The 21,375-nt window shown below is 34.1% G+C and overlaps 2 protein-coding genes across 2 annotated transcripts; one reads left to right on the top strand and one right to left on the bottom strand.

Moving 5' to 3' along the window:
• Positions 1–801: 801 nt before the first annotated feature.
• Positions 802–6,278, top strand: LOC21405596 (phosphomevalonate kinase, peroxisomal). The gene is made up of 10 exons (XM_024174786.1): positions 802–1,153; positions 1,248–1,398; positions 2,007–2,104; positions 2,608–2,717; positions 2,829–2,881; positions 3,244–3,624; positions 3,733–3,837; positions 4,507–4,734; positions 5,174–5,296; positions 5,501–6,278. Exons 1-10 carry the CDS (start codon positions 1,146–1,148, stop codon positions 5,765–5,767), a joined length of 1,524 nt encoding a protein of 507 aa, XP_024030554.1. The 5' UTR covers positions 802–1,145; the 3' UTR covers positions 5,768–6,278.
• A 191-nt stretch (positions 6,279–6,469) lies between these two features.
• Positions 6,470–8,807, bottom strand: LOC21405597 (pentatricopeptide repeat-containing protein At1g31920). Its single transcript, XM_010112089.2, has one exon. The coding sequence runs from the start codon at positions 8,305–8,307 to the stop codon at positions 6,490–6,492; it is 1,818 nt and encodes a 605-aa protein (XP_010110391.1). The 5' UTR covers positions 8,308–8,807; the 3' UTR covers positions 6,470–6,489.
• Positions 8,808–21,375: the final 12,568 nt, after the last annotated feature.

A 21,375-nucleotide genomic window follows, 5' to 3' on the forward strand; every position in this document is an offset into this window, starting at 1 on the left:
TTTGACTATCGTCACTGATCATCTTGCATATATGTTGAGTGTTATCAGTTATGTCGATACAAAGCATTCAAACAATAATTGTACAACAAAGAGACTTTGGTACAGTGATGGTTCTCGTGGGTTTTTCGTATTTGAAGTAATCCATTTTTTTTCATACATATATAATGTTCAACTTTAATAAAGCAAAGGCCAACAAGCCAACAAAAATAAATCTATTTTTTTGAAAAAAAAAAAAGTTGTACTAAAATGTATTTATGAAACTAAATTAAGTAAATGAAAGATTTTAAAATTATTTAGAATAAATAACAATTTATTATAAATAATTCATTTATAATTGATAAAAAATAATTTACATGGTAACACATCTTTATTTATGTTGAAAAAAAAAATCTTTTTATTAGTTGTAAAAAAAAATTTACTTAAAAAAAATCTTTTTTATAGTTGTAAATAAAACATTTACAAGTAAATTGTTATTTACTCTAAATAGTTTTAAAATATACTATTTACTTCAATTATTTCTTATAAGTCTGATATTTACTTCATTTTCCTTTTTTTATATGCAAAGAAATTTATTTGTTAATAATAAATTAAAAGAATGACTTCATTTATGGCTTGTTTAGTTTACACTTTTAGGTTAATTAGTTTAATTTTGAATTTAAATTTTATAAGAGAATCTATTGATAAAAAATTTTTTAATTCAAATTTTTATAGGAGAAAAATAGAATAACAGGATCAAAATCATAATTTTTAACGAAACCTGTGTGATTTGCATCAGGGTTCTAATTAAGATTTGGGGATTAATGGTAGAGGTGCACTTTTCGGTCCTGAAAGTACCGAAATACACATGTTTTTCAATTCAATCCATTAATGTGGATTTTTAATAATAAAATACACATATGTTTTCCTTTCAATTAAATCCAAAACCGTTTACTCCCCTCCGTCTCCAGCCAAACCCACCCACCCGTTCACTCCATTTCCGGCCAAAGCCACCTCGCAAGCCCAGCCCCCCTGTGATCTCTCTCTCCGTCGCACCAGCCTTCGAAAGAGAGTGCTTCGTCTTCTCCACTTGAACCTGACTCTGCAAATCTATTTCAACAAAAAAAAAATTTGAAATTCCCATCTCGTATCAAACTCCACAGAGAGCGATGGCCGTGTAAGATTCATTCATTCATTCATATCCAAAATCACAATCCCTTTTCAATTGAGATTTGATATTCGCAAATTGAAATGGAACTGTTTCGATGCAGGGTTGCTTCAGCTCCGGGGAAGGTTTTGATGACCGGGGGATATCTAATTCTGGAAAGACCCAATGCAGGGCTTGTTCTCAGCACCAACGCTCGCTTCTACGCCATTGTTAAACCTCTTTACCACCATCTCAGCCCCGATAGTTGGGCCTGGGTTAGTTTAACATTATCCCTCTTTTGTATTTTTTGGGAATTTTTTTTTATATTCATTTTCCAATAATTTTAGCGGCGGATCAAGAATCTACATAACATCTGGCAAAATTTTGACCTTTTTTGTCTCTTAGTTTCCTTTTTGTTGGATTTTGTATTTGTGGTGATTTTTGGTCTAATTTTGATGCTAGGTTGAATTTGGGATTATTTGCTATTTTATACCTGCATTTTAAGCTTATAGAAAATGTATGACATGCATTTTTTTTTTATGTTCTCAATATTATACTCTAATTTTAATTTGATATAAAATCTATTCACTAGTTTTCACCGCTTAAATAACGACTTTACTCTAAAAATTATCATCAACTTGTTCACTTCGTATCACATAAACCGGTAAAATTGTTATTTAAGGGGTGATGATCAGTATTTGATTGAGAAAAGGTACAAATTTGACATGAAATTAAGATCCAAGGGTACGATGTTCAGAACATTCAAAATACATGGTATATATTTTTAATAAGCTTAAAATGCAGGGTTATAAAATAGTAAATAACACGTTGTTGGTACACTTGTTTTGTTAAGAAATGTTGAAAGATTGTGTTTTGTGTTTAGGCATGGACTGATGTGAAATTGACGTCTCCTCAGCTTTCCAGAGAAAGCATGTATAAGCTGTCATTGAAAAATGTTACGCTTCAATGTGTCTCTTCAAGGCAAGTATTTTAGTGGGTTATGCCATGTATGTGTTTTAGAACTCAGAAATGACAAATTATTTGTGTACCATTTTGCTTCATCTATGCCTATACTTTGTCGTCACCATTTCAATAGTTCTGGGGTCATAAGGAGAGCCTTTCTAACCAAGTGCTAGCAATTGAAGAACTACATAGCGTGTTTGATTGACATTGTAGAACTTGTTTGGTAGGAGGGAAAGTGGAAGGATTTTAGGACCTATGGTTTTTTGTTAGGAGAGAAAAACAGAGGGAATTGATAGGTTGAGGGATTTCAAATCCTTCTATGAACCACAGTTTTTATATCTCTCAATATGGAGAGATTAGAGGAGGGAATCCATACCAAATACAAAAAGAGAAAGGTCCTTCCCTTTTCTCCATTTTTCTCACCTAGCTTATATGCGTTTCTTTCGTTCATGTTTTCTTTCCCTCCTACTAGACACAACAAGGTTAAGGTGTTAGTGACTATATTTGACTTCAAATTTCAGCGGGTCTGGAAACCCATTTGTTGAACAAGCAGTACAGTACTCTGTGGCAGCTGCACATGCAACATTTGACAAGGACAAGAAGGAAGCATTACAGAAACTATTATTGCAAGGTAATGTTAATTAATTAATTTACTTATTTTTATTTTTGTAGTTTTTCTTTTGAACAAGAAGATTTTCCAGAACTTCTAGAATCTGATGCTTCATCTGGATTAGCCATGCAGGTCTAGACATTACCATCTTAGGTAGCAACAATTTCTATTCGTATCGGAATCAGGTATCAGTCTTTTATTGTTCTGTTACTTATATTCCATATATTACATAGTTCTCCCTCATATAGAGATGAGGCTTTGATTTTGAGGAAGTGCCGCTAAACTGTGTATCTTTTAGTCTTTAACATTTGATCATAACTTTAAGTATAATTAAGATTTAGTGCAGCGCATTTTCATGAAATTGGAAAAAATCCAAAATTCACAATCTAAACGCGCACCCAAACAAGACAAAGAAAAAGAAAAATCACTAGATATCGACTAAGTATTTGGATTTCAACTTGCTATTAAAAATGTGAAGGTCCTCCGTCCTTATTCTGTAAATTTCAATATGAATTCCTGGTCCGTTGATGAGGTGTACTGGTCATAGATTGAAGCACGTGGACTCCCTTTGTTGCCCGAAGCATTAGCAACTCTTCCTCCTTTTGCATCAATTACCTTTAATTCTGAGGAATCAAGTGGAGAAAACTGCAAGCCAGAAGTTGCAAAAACCGGATTAGGTTCTTCTGCGGCTATGACAACTGCTGTAGTTGCTGCTTTGCTTCATTACCTTGGAGTTGTCAATCTTGCCTTGTTAAGTGATCAAAACCAAGTGAAGGACACCACAGATCTTGATGTGGTGCATATGATAGCTCAAACCGCTCACTGTGTTGCACAAGGAAAAGTTGGCAGTGGGTTTGATGTTAGTTCTGCTGTTTATGGTAGTCATCGTTACGTCCGTTTTTCCCCAGAAGTGATTTCTTCTGCTCAGGTCTCTTTCTATCTCCATAAAGACGTATTTCCGAATACTATCTACACATGTAGAATGTCATACCTTTAGAATGACATTGTATTTAAACTTTTTGTTATTCCATTGCAGGTTTCTGCAAAGGGCGCTCCACTGCAGGAAGTCATTCTTGAAATCCTAAAAGGAAAGTGGGACCACGAGAGGACTAAGTTTTGTTTGCCACCACTAATGACTCTTGTGAGAATACTTTTGATATTCGCCATTTATTTGTATTTGATGTGCTTATGCTGTATTATTCTTGATTGTTCATACATGATATACTGCTTTTTTCTCCTCTCCAAATCAGCTTTATTAGTTTGAACAACAGAATACTTTTAGCTAAGGATTGCTTGCTATATTTTGGATCTTATGATTTCTGTTTATTGCACCGATTTTAATCATATAATGCATAACTCAGGATTTTGGTTTGATCAATTCTGCAAGTGTATTAAGTGGTGTTGTCGGTGCAACAATTAAAATATACTCCAATATTTATGCTGTGATGTGCAAATACTAAAGGAAAATATAGATTGTATCGATGAATATTAACAAACAATTGCAAATCATTTTCGGCCTGCATCTTGTCGTAACTCCCTTAATTTATATAATAAACTGCTTATGTAGTTGTAAATGGTGCAAAACATTATCCACCCTAGGAGCTTGTGCGTACTTGGTAATGACAGCCTTTTGAGGTAAAAAGCATATTTAAGATCTAAAGAACAGAAGCTTGAGTTCCAGTGTCCTGATTCATCATGTTTCTTTTCGTTTTTTTTCTATTTGAAAAGAAATTTATGGTGCACTCGTTGAGGCTTTTGCAACAAAGATAGAAAGCTCGGGTTCTTTTAATTGATCATGGTGTTTTCACAGTTACTTGGAGAACCAGGAGCTGGAGGATCATTGACACCGTCAATGGTAGGTGCTGTCAAAAAATGGCAGAAGGCTGACCCTCAAAAAACGCAGGAAACATGGAGAAAGTTGTCAGAGGAAAATTTGGCACTTGAAACACAATTGAATACATTAAGCAAATTGGCAGAAAAGCACTTGGATGAATATAAGAGCCTAATAAACAGCTGCAGCATGCTTAAACCAGAGAAGGTATGAAACGAGCTAGCTTCTTAAGACCGTACTGGAAACAATAGAACTCAAATTTCTAGCTGATTTCATAGCCTTGGAATAGTTTCCATTTGTGGTCCTCTATCTCACAGGCTTTGGATTTTTGTTGTGTATTTTTATCATTATTATATTGCATGATCTTACTTTTCATTTTTTTGGTGCGAACTTTCTCCGATAGGCACCCAACTGGTAGTGCCAGATTCTAACCATTGGATTTGATCAAAATCACATCAGATTTAAAAAGTATGCAGAACGGATAGTTTCTGATACAAATCTAACGGCTAGAAATTAAAAAACTACCAGTAGTTTATTTTTTCTGCTCCTACCAGAGAAACTCCCCTTTTGGTGTTAGTTCATACTTTCTTATCTTTTCTGTTAGCGTCAAATTTATGATGTACGATTTTACAAAATGCTTGGACAGTGGATAGAGCAAGCCACTCAACAAAGTCAAGAGGCAATCGCCAAAGCATTAGTAGGAGCAAGAAATGCAATGCTTGGTATCAGGTATCATATGCGTCAAATGGGCAAGGCTGCAGGCGTTCCGGTATCTTCTCTCTTTTATTGGATGTTATTTTGTCATTTTGTTACCCTCGGGATTTTCACGTGTTTTTTCTCTCTTCTTTTCTCGCTTCTCTTTTTTACTTACAAAACACTCTTATTTCCTCGTGGTTATCTTGAAGTATGACTATTGAGTTCAGCAAAGTGGAACTCTGTTTCTAATAGATTTTATGGCTCTCAAAATTTGTAGATTGAACCAGAATCGCAAACACAACTTTTGGATGCAACAATGAATATGGAAGGAGTATTGTTGGCTGGAGTTCCTGGAGCAGGCGGGTTTGATGCAGTGTTTGCTGTTACCTTAGGGGACTCTAGCAACCACGTGATAAAATCATGGAGTTCACGGAACGTTCTGGCCATGTTGGTCAGAGAAGATCCTCGTGGAGTTTCTTTAGAGGGTGCTGATCCGCGAACCAGGGAGATTACTTCATCCATTTCCTCAATCCGTATCGAATAAGGAAATAAGCCTATGTTTGTCATTTGTGTTTGATAAGTTACGAGTATGACAATGTGGGGGTTTTCAAGATATCAAGAGTCGGATAAAAATCAGTTAAGTAAAAAAGGTGAGAAATTCATTCAAAATGAAAAAAGGGTGCGAAGTATTTTCCCCAAAGAGTTGAAGTTAGCTTTTACTCTTATTTCCATGAGTATTGTCCAATAAAGAAACTAGGCATTGTCAAATAAATTATAAACTGTCGCTGCAATTTTTTATGGGGTCATAATTAAATCTTCCCTGTGTTCTATCGAATTGTTGTTCCGCCCTATGTTTTTGAAATTCTATACTTATCGTCCGACATTTTACAAATTGTGTTGAGACCTCTTTGGAAGGTTTTTTTAGCGTGATATCTGGGGAGGTGATTTGTAAAGCATTTTATTTTAAGGTTTGCTGCAGCGCTTGGACAATTGTGGCTTTGAGGTGTATATAGGCATATGTTGCCTTCATAAATAATCTTATTGCATAGAACACCCCGTGGCAGATTGTAAAGGATTATGCGTGTGCCTAATGCCATAATATTTGGCAAAGGTAATTTATTGTTTAAGAACAATAATATAATCTTTCTTCAATACTAAGTTGTATATTGATCTACCAGTGCATATGAGAGAAGAAATTAACAGAAGATTAAAGGGAAAGAAAAATTCAATCATAAATCAGAACTTTGGAGAAGACAAGTAATTGATTTACCAGTAATCTCTACAAGAGCAAGTTCCATCTTTAAAATGGTGGAACTGATTACGATCTCTAACTGTAATTTCTCGTCCATAAATCACTGAAATAAATTTGGTATAAGTGTGACAGTCACTGCACATCCTGAGATTTCTAACTATTCTTACAGGAGATCCTTGAGAAGTATGTATGAGAGCAAAAGCAATTGCCAGCTTCTGACTGTGATATTTCAACCTCTCTCTCTTCTCCTCTTCATCCACATCAAGCAAAACTTGTGATGTGTCCGGGACATACCCGTCGAATCTCAGTTGCCATTCCATCTGGTGTATCATCTCATTTACACCATCACACTGCGGGTGTGACATGTCATGTGACACAAACTTGAAGACCTTTCTCTGCACCTCGACCATGCTGAACCCGGGCGTTTGGACCAGGCCCTTTGAAACCATTTCAGTCCGAACCCTAGCAAAGTCGTCCCACTTTTGTGCTTTTGCATACATGTTTGACAGCACGACGTAGTCACCAGGATTCCGAGAGTTAGATTGCATTAGGTTTCTAGCTGCAATTTCTCCTAGTTCCATGTCACCATGAATTCTACAAGCACTAAGAAGGCTTCTCCATATAACATCATTTGGCCTGATGGGCATGCTCTCAATGAGCTCAAAAGCTGCCCTAACCCACCCTGCTCTGCCGAGGAGATCCACCAGACAGCCATAATGCTGAACTGTTGGTTGAATCCCATGCTCAAATTTCATCCTGTTGAAGCACTGCAGACCCTCATCAACCAAGCCAGCATGACTACAAGCACTCAAAACACCCACATAGACAACGTCATCCGGCAGCAATCCTTCTTCGAGCATTTTGGAGAAAACCTCTAGAGCTTTCCTACCATGTCCATGCATCGCAAGCCCCGAGATAATCACAGAGAAGGACAATTGGTTCCTCTTGGCCATATTGTGGAAGAGACACAACCCTTTCTCTAAACATCCACATTTCACATACATATCTATCAAAGAAGTCTCTACAATCACATTGAATCCACTAAAGTTCCTCAACAAGGATCCATGTGTGCACCTTCCCATATCAAAAACACGCAAATGGGTGCAAGCAGAAAGCACACTAACCAATGTACTTTCTTCAGCTCTCCAACATCCTTCCCTGTTCATGTCCCCAAAAAGCACAAGACACTCCCACCACATCCCCAAACTAGCATGAGCAGCAATTATAGCACCCCATGAAGCAACACTCTTTTGATCCATTTGATCAAAAACGGCACAAGCAAGTTCTATTTTCCCACATTTTCCATACATGTTGATCAAACTATTCTGCACAAATAAATCACCTTGTAGCCCAAGCTTGGAAGTATGTCCATGAATTTGCATTCCTTCCTCAGTTGCTGATAACCTTGCACATGCCTTTAGTAGAACCGGGTAAGTGAAATTGTCAGGCTCAACTCCACTCTTTAGCATGTCAAAATAGAGAATCAAAGCTTGACCCCAATTCCCATCCTTGACATGTCCTCTCATCATGGTGTTGAACAAGAATGTTTGCGGTTCTTTGACGTGTCGGAAAATCGAGCAGGCGTAGTCCATGCTGCCCCAGTCGGAGAGAGCACAAGTGGCCACAAGATTGCCTGCACAAAAGGAATCCCCCAAAAGGCCGATCTTTAGGATTTGGACATGAATTTGCTTGAGTTCTCTCACGCTCTTGCATCTCTTCAACAATGAGAGACATTCTTGCTCCTTCAAACTCAGATGGAATTCTGGGCTTTGGATTGGCTCTTTGGCAGGCAACAAAAGATGGGTTTGGTTGAGGACAGATGTCCCAGTCATCCTGTCATCCACACCATCATTGCTAAGCTTCTTCAATTATGAAAAAACCCATCATTTCCTTTGCAACAACCACACAAATTTCTCTCTGAAAAAATAACCAAGTGAATTGAAAAAAAAAAAAAAATGGAAAATTGATCAGATGGGCAAAGAAGTGAGTAAATGCGAAGATTTTTATTTTATTTTATTTTTTTGGGCACTTATCTTCTCTTGTGAAATGACCCAGTTGGGAGTTCTAGTGAAACATGGGAAAGTAGTTTTGGAAAAGAATTTTCTGTGTAATATTTTGAATGTAAAATGAAGAATATTTCTGGGGAGAGTATGTTTTGGAGGAAGTGGAATCTCGTCCATGAGTTTGGGCAGAGAATTTCAACCAGTAGGAGATGCGTCGAGATTGTGGGACAGGCAGATTGTGGATAGGATAATGTCTGGGAACTGAGAGGAGTTATGGAGTACCGACGGACCACCAAGTCAGATTGCCGATTTGGTGGTCTTAGCCAATGAAGAGCAGCCACTTGAGTAAGCATTCCTATGCCACCAATGAAATTCCACCTTAGGAAAGATAACTTTTTTTTTTTTTTTTTTCGTGCTAAAGATATCTATTTGGCCAACTTTCACTTTATAATAATAATAATAATAATTAATAACAATAATAATGGGTCTGTCTATAATTCCACAAATTATAATTGCAGAAAACGCCAATAATAATAATAATAATAATAATAATAATGAAGTTTGGTTATTTACCTCATCACTTTTTAGGTGTAAATTGAGGTCTCGTTCAGTTCGTCAATTTGAATTTTTAATTTAAATTAAAATATGACTTTATGTAAAAGTTTTTAATTGTAATAAACAAGTTAGATGTAACTTTTTATGAGAGTTTTTAACTATAATAAAATTAGAATTAAAAATTTAAATCAGTGAAATGAACAATCTTTCCGTAAAAATGGTTTGTTTGAGTACAACTTTCTAATTCACCCAAATTGGACTGATCTCTCAAATAAAATTAAAAGGCTCTGACTTATTTTTTTAACTGCTTAAAAGTAAAAACATAAACTCTCCCAAACACACTTTATTAGATAAAAGGTAAATCACTAGTTTAATAATTAAGGAACATAACAACGTAGCGGAAAATATGGAGCTTACATTATGTTTTCTTGAGGGAGAAAATTGTTGAACTTATCATCAGAGTGCATAAGTCTAAAATTTTATTCATAATTCTTGATTAATATCATTTTGACTAATATAGTTATTTGACTAAAAAATGATATTAATAAGAGATAAAAATTCAACCCGTGAATTCTAAGAGATATTTGTCTTCTTTACCCTTAGTATTTAGATAATGCATGGAAAAGAATTTTTTTATTTTAAAAGAGCTTTTGAACATGTTTAGTAAATAAGTTAAAAGCTCTTATTGTTACAAAAAGTAATTTAATAAAAAAATATTGATGGAATTTTTAATTTGTTGTTTACAAATAAAAGGTTAAAAAGGTAAATAAAAAAGTTTGTTATAATCTCTTTTTTTATAAGCACGTAGGAGGTGATTTGTCCCAAAAGAGCTTATAAAAAGCAAAATATACATTTATATTGTCCATCTAAATAGTCTCAAAAGCAGTCTTTTTTTTTTTTAAACGGATAGGCTCTAAGAGAACTTGTATTTAACCTTTTCTTTTTTCTCACTTTTTCTAAAAGACGAAACAAAATTATTTAATTTATTTAACCAAGTAAAACTAGAAGTCTTCATCAAATCTACAAATCGGATCAATCTGTGATTCGGATTAATTCATTCAATCTAAATCAGATTAGATTTTAGATTGTTTGTGGATTAGATTACGAATCGAGCATTTTCTAAAGTGCATAATCCTTGAATCCAAACAATATACGTGTAGATTTATATAATATATATGTGTATATATATATTTATATATATTTCTAGATTTTTTTATTAAAGTTTGTTTGTTATAATAGATTGTAACACTACCATTTAGCCTATTGTCAAATACCTGAATTTAATTATGTTATAATAAATTGGATTATATTGAACTATTTTATCTTATAATATGTTAAATCTTAATTACTAATGATATAATGAATTTATAAGAATACTGCAAAAATGGGAAATGAGAGAAAGAGAAGCAAGAAAAAAAATAAAAAAATAAAAAAATAAAAAAGTGGTCTAAAATCAAGCTCAAACGTGGAGGATAGTAAGATAAAGTTCTCTAAATGTGGTTTCTCTCTTAGTCAGCCTAAATTTAACACTTGGCTTAGGGCTGGCAATCCGGGTAGCGACACGACGACACGACTCGAAACCCGCACGAAATTAGCGGGTTTGGGTTTATCATAAATAGGTCCGGGTCAAAATCAGGTCGAACCCGTGAAACACGATTAAATAACGTGTCATTTTCATGTTGACCTGCCAACCCGCAATTGACCCGCCATAACCTGTTTATTAAACGTGTCATATTTAGGTAACACGAATATACAACCCGTTTATTCCCGTTTATTACCCATTTTATAAACATGTTCAAAAATAGATTCAGAAATATGTTAACACGACCAATTTATCACCTATTTTATAAACAGGTTCAAAAGTATGTTCGGAAATAGGTTAACACGACCCATTTATCACCCATTTTATAAACGGGTTGACAGGTAATCAACGGGTTTACACGACACGTTTATGACATGTTTAATAAACGGGTTATTCGTGTCGTGGCGTGTCAACCCGGTAATATACAGGTCATGTTTGGGTTTTATATTTCGACACGATTATTAAACGGGTCGTGTTCGTGTCAGGCCTATTCGTGTCAACTAAGTGGGTCAACACGACACGAATACGACCCGCCAACCCGAATTGCCACTCCTAACTTGGCTCCATAGACTCTAAAGTATTTTTTCCGTTAATAAAAGTATAATTGAAAGAAAGAATAAAAGTCCAAAAAAATACAAGAACATGAAAGAATGAAAGAAAGAAAGAAAGAAAGAAGGAGAAGCAAGAAAAAAAAAACTTGTGAAAGTAATCCAAAATCAAGCTCGAACGTGAAAGATAGTAAGATACAAAGGGTGGTAATTCGTGTCAGTGGGTCGCGTTCGTATCATATATGTTTATCAATTGTGTTACAGAACATCAATTCAAACACGACTTATTTAATAAACACGTCAAAAATGTCAATCCAAGCACGACCTATTTATTAATTATATTAATCGTGTCAACTCGTGTAATCTATTTAAATTAATATATTTAATCAAATAAATAATTAATATAATTAGAATTTATTTAACACGATCATGATATGTTTAACAGTTTTAATGGTCAATTTATACTTTCTTTTAAGAAAACAAGCAAAATTTATCTAAAAATTTTGAAATTCATGTTATTGTATTTAATACATTATGTAAACTTTTCTATCATATCGTATTAAAATTAAATTACAAATGATAGTATTTGGGTCACTACATGTTAGAACGTCAACTCTCAACACGTTTATTAATCTTGTTAATTGTGTCAGCTCAATTATGATCCAAACTTATTTATAGTAAACTAAAACCCGCTAACTCTGTGCGAGTTTCGAGTCCTGTTGTCGTGTCATGACTCAAATTACTAACCCTTGTGGTTTTTCCTGATTCAGCTTAAATTTAATGCTTAGCTCCATGGACTCTAAAGTATTTTTTCAGTTAATAAAAGTATAATTAAAATAAAAAAAATCAAAAAGTGAAAAAGTAAGAAAACAAAAGCTCTGCATTAAGAGCAGTTGTGTGTAGTGTATTGTAAATTTTTAATACGAATTTGTATAAATCTAACTGTTAAAAAATTAATCTAACAATTAAAAATAAGAGTATCAATAGTGAGGTTTTTTTTTTTTTTTTTTTTTTGTAGATATCACAGTAAAAAATGCCATAAAAGAAAGAAAGAAGAAGAAGAAGAAAAAATGAGAAAGTTGTCTAAAATCAAGCTCCAACGTGGGGGATAGTAAGATACACTCCCATCACGAACTCTATAAATGCGGGCTTTGACTTAAACCAATAAGACGACAAGGTCAGACACCCACTCCACTTTATGAAGAAGAAATTCAGCTGTATTGATATGAATAATAGTTATACACTTGAGTTAAAATTATTACGTAAGGTAGTTAAAGTAATTGTTCATATTATAATTTTATTATATAAATGGTAACCGTAAATAGTAAATATTATATAAATAGTAATTATAAATAGTATTAATTTTTTTTTTATAAATAATGTTTTAAGACTCTTCATTTTATATACTTTTATAAGATTAATAAAATTCTATCTTTAATTTCTCTTTTTAAAATTTTTTTTCTTAATTTTATATTTTCTTAATTTTCATGTATAAAATTTTCTTGATTTTTTTTTTAAAAGAAACCATTTGTCCAGTGTTTATAATATGCATTACTATACTACATTTTAGTAGGTACGACAATTTATACTCATAATTAAAAAGAAAAGTAAATTACGTTCGACCGCTTTAGATTTACTTGAAATTACAAAAGAGTATTGAGCAAGTTTGATCTTTTAATTAACGCACATAAGGGTATGTCTCACAACTCAAGTTATAATTTGAGTTGTGTTTGTGATAGAAAAACATTGTAACAAAAAATTAAATTTATATTTTTGTGAGAGAAAACACTGTAATAATAAAACTTGAGTTGTGAAATGAACAAAGCCTAAGAAATTGACCTGTTTGTAAATACTTTTATTTAGAGAATATTTGTAAATAATTCTTTTAATCGAAAGTGTTTTTCACTATAATTTTAATAAAACTTAAGGATTGTCAATAATTTTTTCAATACATTAATTACAATAAGTTAATAACATTTTGTGAAAAGTATTATTTGTGAAGGGTAAAATGTTGGAGTCTCACATTGTCTAAATACAAACATAATCACAACCATATAAGGATATTAGACCACTCCATGTAAACAGTTAACCTTTTAAGATGAAAGTTCAATATCTTATAAAGTGTAATTCTTCTCCCTCACTTCTCTCCCCAAATTCTAATATTATTTGGTTGGCCTTATGGTTTTCTCACTTTATGTACCGACGTGAGAAATATAAAAATATATTTTCGGTTTTGACTCTACTTCCAAGGAATGATAAATTAATATACATAAATCTTATAGCTAAAATGGCTAGAAAGCTATTTTAGCTAGTAACTTTTAAAAAAAATTATTTTAAATATTTTATTAAATTCAAAATACAAATAATTTTATTAAATTTAGAAAAGAGTCTTTGCATTTATTACTGTTGAAAGAAGAAAATAATACTAAAAATGAAATAGTTAGCCACTGCATGCTGATTATATTTAGCTAGTGTGGAAGGCATTATCTAAAATAGATAACCATTTAGCTAATGGTTAGAGTAGAGAAAGGCTAAAAAAAAGCTAAATCATTATCCATTATAGTTAAAACATGAAATAGTTAGCATGGTTAAAGTTGGTCTAATTTTTTTAAAATCCTCCGCCAAAACCAAATTCTCAAAAAAAAAAAAAAAAAAAGCTAGGCTAGAAAATTGTTTTAATAAATTAAACGTGTTGTTTTGATAGAAGCGGATAGAGTAGTTGAGAGTAATGTTGGAGTTGCAACAAAACACTTAACTAGGTTAAATACAAAAACATTGCACTTTGTTGATAATAAATGGGTGAGAAGTTGAGGCCTTGTATTTATTAGGAAATATTATTGTAATATATGTAATTGATTTCCTTAGCTGACTTTCCTAAGTTAGTATGGGTCAGATCCCACTATAGATGGATCATAGTTTATTAGTCTTAGAAAATACAGTAATTAATCCCTTGTATATGGCTATATATTTTGTATACTATTCTTTGATAATATACACCGAAAAAGCAATTCAATCATATTCCTCTGTTCTTTCTTTTTTACATGGTATCAGAGCGCACTTTCCTAGTGCGATTGAGAATTTTCATATTATTCCTGCAAACACAATGTCAAACGAAAGCCAAACACCATCAGAAAAATCCCTTTCAAAATACTCAAACACCAGTAACACTAATATTGGTATGGATCCATCAAACTCATACTTTGTTCATCATTCTGACCAACCTGGACATATGCTCGTTCCAACACAATTAAACGAAGCAATTATCCATCATGGAGTAAAGCAATGATTCATGCTTTCACAGCCAAGAACAAAATTGGATCATCAATGGATCAATTCAGCCGCCTTCAGAAGCCTAACAACCAGCCTAATTTACTCTATAAAATCAATAAAACAACATGATTTTGTCGTGGCTGACTCACTCAGTTGAACCCGACTTAGCCAAAGGAATAGTTCATGCAAAGACCGCTCAACAAGTTTGGGAGGATTTCAAAGATCAGTTCTCACAGAAAAATGCTCCAGCAATCTATCAAATTTAGAAATCTCTGGCAGTTCTCTCAAGGTACCATGGCAGTTTCATCATACTTCACAAAGATCAAAGGTCTTTGGGACGAATTAGAAACATATCGAGCACTTCTGACCTGCAATCAAATGAAAGCACATTATGACCAGAAAGAAGAAGATGGATTAATGTAATTTCTCATGGGTCTCAATGACACTTACAACGTTGTTCGCATCAATATCCTCATGATGTCACCACTGCCCAATGTCCGTTAAGCCTACTCTCTTGTCATTCAAGAAGAAACACAACGACAAATAACATCGAAATCAACCGAAAACTTTTTGATTGCTGCTGCAGTACATGGCTGAACGAACAACTCCTCAAATAATTCCAAAGATAGGTATTGTGATCACTGTAATAGAGCAGGTCATACAATTGAAAATTGTCGTACTCTAACATTTCATTGCAAGTTTTGTGACAAAAAAAGGCCATACTGAGGATAGGTGCAAATATAAAAATGGGACATGGGTTCTTAACAACACAGGAACTCAAAACAATCGACATCATCAGCCACAACAGCAACAACATGGTTCTCAGGGGAACATACACAATTTTTTCCCCGTTGCTTATGCAACAGATTCTTCACAACTTACACATGAGGGAGATCTGCGAGATAACAATTTCTCCAACTCGGTAGATTTTTCATACAACATACACCAAAACAGTCACAATAACTATAGCTCCTCCAAATCATCACATGGTCTTTCAATAGAGAAACTTCAACCACTTGCTCATGCCATATCTATGATGAATCAAAATCATGCTTCTGGTAATAGCAATGCCTATGCAAATTTCGTAAGTCTGTTTACGTTTTCCAATGCTTCAATCAATTCCGTATTAACGAAACCTTAGATTTTGGATAGTGGAGCTACTAATCACATTATTTCTGACCCTGTACTTCTTGCTGAAACAAAGCCCTTATCAGTACCTATTGTTAATTTACCCATTGGATCTTTAGCACCAATCCCTTCAACATGCACTATATCATTCAACTCAGACATAACTTTAGACAATGTTTTATGTGTCCCATCTTTTCATTTAAATTTGATGTATGTAAGCAAACTTACCACTGCTCTAAACTGTTGTTTCATCCTATTTTCAACTTTATGTGTCTTGCAGGACTTGGCTATGGGGAAGATGATTGGCTCGGGTAAACAACGCGGTGGTCTCTATTACTTGTCTTCATTGCAAAGGACACCTATCTATCTTCAAGTGCTCACACTCTAAATCTGTGCCATATGCGACTTGGACATCCGTCGCCATCTCGTCTCAAATAGGTTTCTTCATTGTTACCTTTCAATAATGTCTCCTATCAAAATAATTGTACTGTTTGTCCCATAGCTAAACAAACAAGACTTCCATTTCCTTTAAGTTCAATATCAACTCATACTCCATTTGGTTTGTTGCATTGTGATATTTGGGGTCCACATAAAGTTCCCACACATTCGGGGGCACATTTTTTTCCTCACTATTGTGGATGATTTTACAAGATGCACATGGACATTTCTTATGCAAAATAAGTCTGAGACACAAAATATTTTGAAGTCCTTTATTGATTTTGCTATACACAATTCCTTGCCTATGTTAAAGCTGTAAGAGTAGACAACGGCTCTGAATTCATATCCATGAGAAATTTCTTTCGATATCATGGGATTGAATATCAACGCACTTGTGTTTACACTCCACAACAAAATGGAGTAGTGGAAAGAAAACATCGCCATATTCTCATCATAGCACGTGCATTGCTTTTTCAATCTCACTTACCACTTGTTTTCTGTGGAGAATGTGTTTTGACTACTGTCTACCTTATCAACCAACTACCATCACCATTGTTATCAAATAAATCTCCTTTTGAGTTACTATATAATCGTCCACCATCACTTGATCACTTAAAAGTTTTTGGTTGTCTATGTTATGTAACTGTGGTTCATCCTATTCAAAAATTTGATCCTCGTGCCAAGCAGTGCATATTTGTCGGCTACCCCACTGGTAAAAAAGGTTACAAGCTTTATGATATGGAGACTAAAAAATTCTTTGTAAGCCGAGATGTCAGATTTTGTGAAACTATTTTTCCATTCTCTAATGTTTCTACCCCACCTAATCAAGACTCTGTTTTGCCTAATCTCTCCCTTGACATTACAAGCAACATGTCTCCTAAACAACCTTCTACCACAAATATCCCATCTACCGAAACACAATAAGCCGAGCCACCTAAATTTCGTGAGACTGACACACCTGAAGTACTTTCCATACCAACTCCAAATGAATCCACTCCATCTTCAGTACCAGCTGAACCAAATGCACCAACAACAACCCTTTTCGATCTTCACACACACCACATTCCTCTTGTGCGACATTCCACTCATCCTAAGCAACCTCTGGCATGGCATAAAGACTACGTAATGTCATCTCAAGCCAATCCTTCTATCTCGAGCTCAAGTCCGACATCAAGTACCCAGTATCTTCTCTCCCATTTTCTTTCATATTCTCGCATTTCTTCCGCCCACCGTGCCTTTCTAGGTAACATTACAGGTCACACAGAGCCTAAATCTTATGCGCAAGCTATCCTTAATCCACATTGGCAACAAGCCATGAATGCAGAATTGAAAGCATTGCAGCAAAATAACACATAAAGTCTAGTTCTTCTTCCTATTGGACATAAACTGATCGGATGTAAATGGGTTTACAAAATCAAGTACAAGTTTGATGGTACCATTGAACGATACACAGCTCACCTTGTTGATAAAGGATACAATCAAGTTCAGGGTATTGACTACCGAGAAACATTTTCTCCTATAGCTAAACTCACTATGCTTCGTTGTCGTCTCACTGTTGCTACTGCCCACAATTGGTTTACACACCAATTAGACGTCCAAAATGCTTTTCTTCATGGTGATTTGCATGAAGTTGTATATATGGAGCCTCCACCTAGACTTTGCCGACAGGGGGAGAAAATTGTATGTCGGTTTAACAAGTCCCTATATGGGCTAAAACATGCCTTAAGGAACTGGTTTTCTACCTTCTCAGATACTATTCAGAAGGCTGGTTATCAATAGTCAAAAGCTGATTATTCTCTCTTCACAAAGGCTCAAGGTACATAATTTACTACAGTTCTCATCTATGTTGATAACATTCTTCTAACAGGCAACAATCTTCAAGAAATGAAGCATCTCAAGGAATTTCTTCTCAAGCATTTCCGCATCAAAGATCTTAGAGACTTAAAAATATTTTTTGGGGATTGAAGTTTCCTGTTCCAAGAAAGGTATCTTCATGTCTCAGAGAAAATATGCACTAGATATTTTACAAGATTCAAGACTTACAGGTGCACGTCCAGACAAATTCCAATTGGAACAAAATTTGAAACTAACTCCCACATATGGAGCATTGTTGAATGATCCGACTAAATATAGAAGATTGGTTGGAAGACTAATTTATCTCACTGTCATGAGACCAGATATAGTCAATTCAGTTCGAACATTGAGTCAATTCATGAAAGAGCCTCGGAAACCACATTGGGATGCAGCCATACGAATTCTCAAGTACATCATGGATACTTAAGGTCAAGGCTTATTGTTACCTTCCACTAAAAATCTCACGTTAAAAGCTTTTTGCGGTTCAGATTGGGAAAGTTGTCGCGTGACAAAGAGATTGGTTACAGGATATTGCATCTTCCTTGGGAATTCATTCATCTCATGGAAATCCAAGAAACAAACTAATGTTTCTAGATCATCAGCAAAGGCCGAATATCGAGCTATGGCAAACACGTGTTTAGAGTTGACTTGGTTGCGCTATATTTTACAAGACTTAAAAGTTTCACTAATAACTCCTACATCGTTGTTCTGTGACAATCAGGCAGCTTTGCACATTGCAAGTAACCCCGTTTTTCATGAGCGTACAAAAACATTAAAATAGATTGTCATATAGTTCGAGAAAAATTGCAAGCTGGAATGATTAGTCCTTCCTATGTACCCACACGCTTTTAGCTAGCATATATATTCACAAAAGCCTTGAGAAAAGACCAATTTGTGACGCTATGTAATAAGTTGGGACTTCACATACTCACTCTCCAACTTGAGGGGGAGTATTAGGAAATATTATTGTAATATATGTAATTGATTTCCTTAGTTGACTTTCCTAAGTTAGTATGGGTCAGATCCCACTATAGATGGATCACAGTTTATTAGCCTTAGAAAATGCAATAATTGATCCCTTGTATATGGCTATATATTTTGTACACTATTCTTTGATAATATACATCGAAAAAGCAATTCAATCATATTCCTCTATTCTTTCTTTTTTACAATATTCGTCGTGCATGCTTATAGTGGATTCCTCTTTGGTGGTTGTAGGTTTTTGGTAAGAGAAATAAGTTTTCCTATGTTTAGTATGATGGAAAAGAGGAAGGATGGAAGTGGGTACATGAATTATTAGGTGAAAATAATAATGTGAGTTGTTTGGTAGAAAGGAAGAGATGGGGAAAAGGAAAATAAGGTGGATAAAAATTGTTGCAATGACCATCAATTTTATTTATGTGAAATTAGGTGAAAAACTTAAATCCATTCTTTGATGACTAAAATAACTCTTTTTTTTTATCACTATATCAAAGCTAAATTGAATTAAATAATTGGTAAAAAAAGAAGAAGAAGTCATTTAGCCTATTGCATATTGTCTTTCATCTCATCATACCAAACGACATAAAAGAAAATCAACTTATTTTCTTTCCTTTACATTTGCTTTCTGTTATGTATTTTCTTTACATTTTCTTTTATTTCCCTCTCTATCCCTCTTCTCAGATGGTTCATCTTGAGTGGGTGTATTTGGCAATCAACATGGCATGCTCAAAGAGGTTTTGACATAACAATAAAGCTAATTTTGCGATCTTAAAAGTATTGCCTCATTTAGTGTAGTAGAATTTTGCACTAATATTTGGTCGGAGGGAGATTCCTGCTCTGAGTTCGTCAATTTGAATCCTTTTATTAAGGATTCAACCAATCTAATAAAATTAAGCTAAAAAAACAATGGGTTTGTTATTTTGGAGTAAAATTTTAAAAAAATTTAAACTAAAGTTACAACTTTATTTAAGTTCATATTCTTTTATAAAATTTAAGTTTTAACTTGAGTTTTAACTTGAATTTGGAGTTAAAATCTGAGGTAAAATTTTTCCTTCAACTTAAGTTCTTAAATTCAAACTCAAGTTAATAAACAATATTTTTTCTGTTCTTAAAAACATCATAACTTTTTCGTTTTAATTCATATTAAAATGATTTTTGTTCTATGCGTTCATAACGAAGATGCGAATAAAACCCCACTTATATGCCATATTAAAATTTTTCATTACCATTGAGTTTTTATTAAAATACTATCTAAATACAATCCAAACACAAATTCAAATAAATTCTCAATTCAAATCATAACTCAAATGTGCACATCCAAACACAAACTCAATTTACAACTTTAACTCAAATTATAATTCAAATTCAACTCAAGATCTATACTCAAAATACCATAACTAAAAAATACAACCGAACAAGCTCTATTTTATCTTACATAAAGATTTATAAGCAACTAAAAACATAAATAATTAAATAATTAAATAAAGAACTATTATTCATCATTTCAACTCAATTTTCTCTCACAACACAAAGCATCGATATAAGTCTATTCATTCTTCATGTTTCTCATCTTTAACTCTCTCAATCTTTTCTACTTTCAATTCCTCGTATCAAACAGAGCGTTGGTGTGCGTTGCTAATACTAATAGTGCCGTAGCGTTGCTCGGCAACTCTCACTGGACCCGACTTCATCAGCTGATTATTGGGCCTCCGGACCACTGGTGGGTGGGGCCCAACTCCCATTAACCCCCGTACACTGCCCACTGTCCACTCCATATGACGCTCAGTCAGTCACTCCTTGAAACTTCGGATCTCCAATAATTTTTCTGCCATTTCCAAAAAAAATAAAATAAAAGGAGTAATTTTTCTGTATATTTATTGAGTTGCCCATTCCTTCTATGAAACTCAAACAAGCAACGTGTGAACCATGGCATCTTTTAAAGAGCTGCATAGAATCTGTTATACTAGCCTTTGCCACGTCTGGGTTGCACGCTATGTTCGTTGTAACTGAATGTATAGGATACTGTCACCATAAAGTCCCTTTCTTTTTTGCTTTGACCAAACAATAAAAGTGTCATCTTTTTTCAATTTGTACTGCCACAGAGAAAAACAAAAAAGAAAAAAGAAAAACATCAGCAAAGATAAATGTTCGTGTCGACGCGCGTACCGCGCGTTTCCCTTTACCTCAATCGCCGCCTCCAACCCTTTTTCTCAGATTTTTTTTTTTGGGTACAAATGCCATGGTTTGAACTGCAACAAATTTTTAACAATTTCTCAGTTGCAACAAATTTGCTATAAATATACGATGCCAAATATTTATCATATTCTTCAACCTCCCGCTCCGCCTCGACAACTTAGAGTCCGTTTAGTTCATAGATTAAAACTATATTATTAGAATTATTTTTAATTTACGTGTATTTTTTATAAGATAAAATACTGTAGCAAACCACGAATCATGATTCGAATCAGGGAACGAATCCCCTTACTAAACAGGCATTTAGAGTATGTTTGGTAAGAAAAAAAAGTAGAAGAAATGAAGAAG

Source organism: Morus notabilis, unplaced genomic scaffold (genome assembly GCF_000414095.1).
Source record: "Morus notabilis unplaced genomic scaffold, ASM41409v2 Scaffold15, whole genome shotgun sequence".
Taxonomy (NCBI): domain Eukaryota; kingdom Viridiplantae; phylum Streptophyta; class Magnoliopsida; order Rosales; family Moraceae; genus Morus; species Morus notabilis.

Excerpts from the sequence above, each read along its gene's own strand:
- LOC21405596 (XM_024174786.1), top strand. Across the intron at positions 1,399-2,006 it reads GCCCCGATAGTTGGGCCTGG|GCATGGACTGATGTGAAATT; the intron begins GTTAGTTTAACA and ends TTTTGTGTTTAG. Across the intron at positions 3,625-3,732 it reads AAGTGATTTCTTCTGCTCAG|GTTTCTGCAAAGGGCGCTCC; the intron begins GTCTCTTTCTAT and ends ATTCCATTGCAG.
- LOC21405597 (XM_010112089.2), bottom strand. The coding sequence starts at position 8,307 with ATGACTGGGACATCTGTCCTCAACCAAACCCATCTTTTGTTGCCTGCC.